Here is a 6,147-nt window from a genome sequence, read left to right on the forward strand (position 1 = left end):
CTTACATAATTTTTAACAACAATTTTAAGATTTTTTTGTCTCTTGTAAAATTGCATTTGGGGAGGGGTAGCATTGTCAAGCCTTTTTGCCATTACTATATAGTTTATTATGATGTAAATAAAGTATAATTTACTTATATACTATATTGGAACTATTCTGAAATTACAATATAGACAATGATAGAAATATTAAAAATAATATTAAACAATTCGAATAACATATACAATATTTACACCCGAATTGTATTTCTTTTCGAACGAGTCTTTATGTGTATAAATAATACCTATAACATCAAAATTTAACTTATTTATTTTTCGGTGTTTACCTACCTTAATTTTACATTAATTTTACCTTAAGGTATTAATACCTTATTGAATGATAAAAATAATTGCATTTTCAACTCATAGGGTAGTTACTAGTTTCTGGTAGCAAATTATTATAGGTTAAAAAAATTCATCGTACCTCACTTTTTTTAATAACCAAGAAAAAATGTAATTAAATTAAATTAAGTAAAAATGAGAATTTAATGTAATATCCCACATGAGTTGCTCTAAAAGTAATTAAAAAATATTTAAAATATAAGGGTATGAGAGTATAATATTACAAATATCTGAAATATCGGATCAATGTGTGGTATTTTATTTGAGGTATTATAAATTAATAAAATAATTATAATATTACAATTAATGTACAATTCTAATTTTATTCTAAACAATATTAATATAGGTATTATTATATTATATTATTATATTCTCACCACTTGTATACAAGCAATATAATAATAAAATATAAATTACGCCGTTATAACATTTCCAAGGTTGAAAATTATTTTTATTTTAGGACAACTATTTTATGGTGTATCGAATTATTATTATCTAGCACATTGCGAAAGGATAATCGAAATATCCAAGAGGAGGTCGGTTGGGTTTGGCTGCGGTAACTACGGCGGGGCGGCAATACCAGGAATCGCGGCTGCGGTTCACACAGCGCAATTGTATTTTAAACACGGTCGTTGTCCGACGGCGGCGTCAGTGGCAACAGCAGGAGTTGTACTAGCGAAGTTAACGCATTATTCCGAGAAAATCTATTTTAATTGAATAATTGAATAGTCCCATCTTCCTCCCCACGACATACAAATCGAAATGAGAGTCTCGGAGCTTAATATAATACCCAAAAGAATAACCGCTATATAATAATATAATATCAAATACATTATATTATACTCTACAGTCAGTATAGTCTATAATATATAGGTCCTGTATATAGCAAACCTACAGACTACGAACAAAATCCAATAAACTCACTGATACCACCCTTGCGCGAGCAGCTGTTCTTTTATTGTCGGTCTCGAAAAGGTTGTGATTGAGATGCACTCACAAATTATTACAAATGTAGGTACCTATATGTATCTATCTAAATGCCTTATTTTCAGGGGTTTTATTCACCTGGTGGTCAGTTTACATGCAGAGGGTGTTAAAAACGATATTTTACTGTAATTATACAAACCAGTTACCAGACAATGTAGCTTGTTCGTACAGTTTAAAATTTAAATAAAAAATGTCCATCTAGTTGTTATGCAAAACCACCTCAGGCACGTAACAGGGTAAAAACAAATTTTTTATTTTTGTTTCAATTTTCATTTTTGTGGGGAAATTAATACAAAAATACGGTTTTAAGTTTTTATATGATTTTTGCACATCACTAAAAAACTAATAATTTCTACATAATTTTGTTTTGCAAAATCAAACTCTAGGTCCTACACTATATGTATAGGTACTTACAGTAAACCATATTATCTCCAAAGTAATTTTATATATTTATTTATTGTTATAAATGGATATGACAGTTTGGTACATGCATAATATAATATAATGTATTTACCTACCTCTGACTATTGATTATTTGTTTTTATTTTTTAATTTAGCTATATATAATATATAATATTCACCTATCCAATAGTGACCTATATGTAAGCACAGAAATTACAACGGCAGAATGTAAAATATGCGTGTTAATAATATTGTACAGGCCATGTTTGTGACATGTAATTGAAAATGGTCGAATGTATAAATTGTAGGTGCTTGGTCGTCACGCAATTGATTCGTGTTAGTAAATTATAATGAACTGACCTCCAGAATAACGTGTTGTACTGCCGTACAACGTATATGTCACAATTTCATTTACGCTGTCCCGGTTGTCAAATTAAATTAATTAGTAGTAACTGCCATGTATCAAAATTAAATGCAATTGACAGATTTTTAAATTTCATATTTTACTACAAACGTTTTTTTTCCTGAGTATTATTCGATCTGCATAGAATCAATTTAAATTGTGCATGAGAAGAGGATGACGGAGGATTAGTCATCACTTAGTATACTATACGTAGAGTATAATGTATGTTAATATGTAATAAATACCTAATAACTAATAAGTATTAATTGTATTCTTATTAACAAAATTTATTTTTGTTATTTGCATATTTGTCAAGGTTTTTAAAAATATAATATCATCAAACACATAAATAACAGTAAATACTAAATAAGTATTAAAACTTTGTTTGTTTGTCAACTATAAAAAAAAAGTTTTCTTAAACGGAGCTTTAAAGTTTAAATATTGTTGTTATTAATTTTAACTGAACGATTTTAATTTAATTTAAATTATACATTTTAGCAGATGGTACCCCGCATTACAATTTACAAACATGAAAAATGAATAGGTATTTTAAAATGAAAACACACAAATAATTTATTGTAATTCATCATAGTATTCATTCTTTATATGAACCTTTTGAGATTCTAAATCCAAATCGTCTATAAAACAATTAACAGTACATATTAACAAATTTAAACAATGGCATACAACATAGAAACAAACTAATTTATGAAAGTGTAAATAGAGAAGAAATATCTTATAATCCTGGGTGTAGCAGAAAGAATAACGTAAAAATCACGAAAATTTACAAATTATTTTGAGTTAGAAATTCTTAAATATTTTTTTTTTTTTAAATCTTAGGTTTTAAAATATAATACAAGATTCCTTATACGTTTGGCTAACTCTATCAAAAAAAAAAATGTCTATAAGAAAGTCAAACTCTATTTTTATGAGCGTTTGAAGTTCATATTTTTACAATATTGGATAGGTATCTATACTCCTTCCTCCATACAAAGGGTATCCAATATCCATTAGAATTCGTCGAAGTTGCAACATTCAAAGTTGGTTATATTTACACTTTTAGAATTTGAATTTAATTATTCACATGGTCCGTGGATCATTTGTTTTGTTTGTATGTCAAATAATATAGAATATTTCTGGTGATTTGTTAACTCACTCGTGATCATAATATCATCTTTTCGGGCGGAGTGAATATTATTTTTCAATTATATATTGGGATATTATATTAATGGTATTTTACGAAAATGTTTCTATGTATTTAATGAAGCCAAGTATATATTAGATGTAAATTATAAAATGTATAGTAAGATGATAACGAAATAGATGAACAATATCCAGTTTTTTTAAATTTCCAAAAGTTAAAACTATTTTGTTTTTTAATTTTATGAATTTAAATTTATATCAGATAGTACAAAACAACTTGTAGTATTATCCTATTAAAAAAAATATCTATCCTACACTAATACACGATCTCACGTGTCGTTCCAAACCATAATTTTAATTTCCTGAAAATAGTTGTTGACTTAACCCCTTTTTCACGCACACCCACGATATAATAACGTACGGACGTACCTATCTATAACTATAAGTCGTATCACAGAATAAAACACTGGTGCCTGGTGGTATACTCGTATCTAGTCTTTATAAAATCATCGTATCTTATATTTTTATCCAAATAAATTACAAAATTACGATTGGATCTGCGTTGGGACAATTCCCAACTAATAACTAAAAACTATCAAGTAGTTTCAACTACCTATAATTAGTAAAGTGGTCTGTGTTACGTTATTGTGTTCATTATGTTTCAACATTTGTCATGATTTTAACATTCCAATGCATTCATAACATTCCAAACCATAGAATAATATTATTCTATGTTCCAAACATTCTTAACATTAATCACATTGTCTCTATCACATTGTTTTATGCTATCACGCAAAATATAATTTCTTATCATAAGTTGACAAATTGATTAAACATGATATCATGAAGATTACAGATATCTTATCTCTAATCTTCATGATACAATCTATAGCCGTAGCACGATTTAGTACTATTTTAAATCGTGAGCCGTAGCATTCAAAATATTCTGCCGAAATAAATGCCGAATTCGTTGATACTTGGTGTCTTGGTAGTTGATATGTGAATTGTGGCACTGTGGTAGAAATTAGAAATATATATATATAATATAATTTATTTGTCAATCTAGAATATTATATTTTATAATGTTTACAACGAGTTTAGTACCTACAATTAACCGGATCTATCCAATGATTAATGTGAGAAAATTTTATTTTTAATTTCGGTATTTTTAAAATGGTTAAACGGCTATATTATTCCAGAATAAGTTAAAATGTTCATGTGTAAAACATTTATCGCAATTAACCGAAAAACAAGCACAACTCATGAAGAAAAAGTTGCCTAAAAAAAAACCAATTAAAGGTGTGAAACACATAATATTGGTGGCATCCGGTAAAGGAGGTGTTGGCAAATCAACGACTGCCGGTAAGCTAATGTATTACAATTCATGTTGTAATTTTTACAATGTAAATTATATTATACTTAAATAATAATAATAAATGTATATTGGACAGTAAATCTAGCAACAGCTTTAAAGTGTGTTGCACCTAACAAAGATGTCGGATTATTGGATGCTGATGTATTCGGTCCATCTATACCATTAATGATGAATTTACACGAAACCCCTTTAATTAATAATGGTAAGGTTGCTATTCTTTGATCTTGAATTAAATTAAATATTAAATATTAATTAATTAAACTTTATTTATAAATTATAGATAACCTTATGGTACCTCTCGTTAACTATGGGGTTAAGTGGTAAATTATTTGTTTCAAGTTCATTTATTTGTTGAAATATAATTTTATTTTATTATTACAGCATGTCAATGGGTAACTTGATAACTGATCAATCAGCAGCCATCTGGAGAGGCCTTATGGTCATGGGAGCTATTGATAAATTAATAAGAGGTGTTTCGTGGGACCATACAGATTACCTAATAGTGGATACACCTCCAGGAACAGGAGATACACACTTATCACTTGCACAAAATCTTCCGATAAGTGGTAATTGAAAAAATATTATAAAGTTAGATATTTATAAACTATATTAAATATTTTAAAAACAAAATTATGAATTGCAGGTGTTTTAATTGTTACTACTGGCCAAAAAGCTGCTCTTGGTGTGACCAGGAGAGGTATAACAATGTTTAAAAAGTTGAACATTCCTATATTGGGAATAGTACAAAATATGAGTACCATAAAATGTTTGAAATGTTCGCATGAAAATTATGTTTTTGGAGATAGTGTTCAAGAGTTAGCTACACAAGAAAGTATTTTATTATTTTATTGGTAACTTGTTCAATAGGTTAGAGTAATGTTCAATATTGTTTTCAGAAATAGATACCTTGTTTTCTGTACCTTTGGACCCTGTTATAACTAATGGTTGTGATTCTGGTCAGCCCATTGTCATTACTCATCCGGAATCCTCACAAGTAATTTTAATTATAAAAATATATTTAAATTTTTTTGGAATTATTGAATTTCTTTTTATTAGTAATACGTATTGTATTTTAATTTTTAGGTTAAAATTTACAAGAATTTAGCAGAATATTTGATAAACTTATTGGATATTGTTAATAACAAGTGATTGATATATTTTGTAACATTTATGTGACTACATTTGATGAACATCAATATTAATATATTATGATTAAATTATTGTTCATGTAAATAAATATCTAAAATATTTAGTAAAATAAAATCTAGTTCTATGTATTGTATAATAATGCTTAAATGGTTTGAGACATTTTAAATAAGTGAAGAATATGGCATATGGCCAGCATTTTGTTATTTATTTTCTTCTTTGTATAGAAAATAACTGCAGTGTAGAATCTAAATTATTTTTCTTTAGGGCATGATATTATTAGGTTATCACTATGTATTTATCAAACATTT

At 27.4% G+C, this 6,147-nt stretch overlaps 1 protein-coding gene across 1 annotated transcript; it reads left to right on the forward strand.

The window, feature by feature from the left end:
- Positions 1-4,221: 4,221 nt before the first annotated feature.
- Positions 4,222-5,948, forward strand: LOC100169181 (iron-sulfur protein NUBPL-like). Its single transcript, NM_001246160.1, is given in 8 exon segments — positions 4,222-4,451; positions 4,515-4,677; positions 4,767-4,892; positions 4,971-5,010; positions 5,072-5,256; positions 5,334-5,522; positions 5,587-5,684; positions 5,774-5,948. Coding segments are annotated over 8 exon segments (921 nt in total). The 5' UTR covers positions 4,222-4,397; the 3' UTR covers positions 5,840-5,948.
- The last annotated feature ends 199 nt before the right edge of the window (positions 5,949-6,147 follow it).

The sequence above is a fragment of the Acyrthosiphon pisum genome, chromosome A3 (genome assembly GCF_005508785.2).
Source record: "Acyrthosiphon pisum isolate AL4f chromosome A3, pea_aphid_22Mar2018_4r6ur, whole genome shotgun sequence".
Classification (NCBI taxonomy): Eukaryota; Metazoa; Arthropoda; class Insecta; order Hemiptera; family Aphididae; genus Acyrthosiphon; species Acyrthosiphon pisum.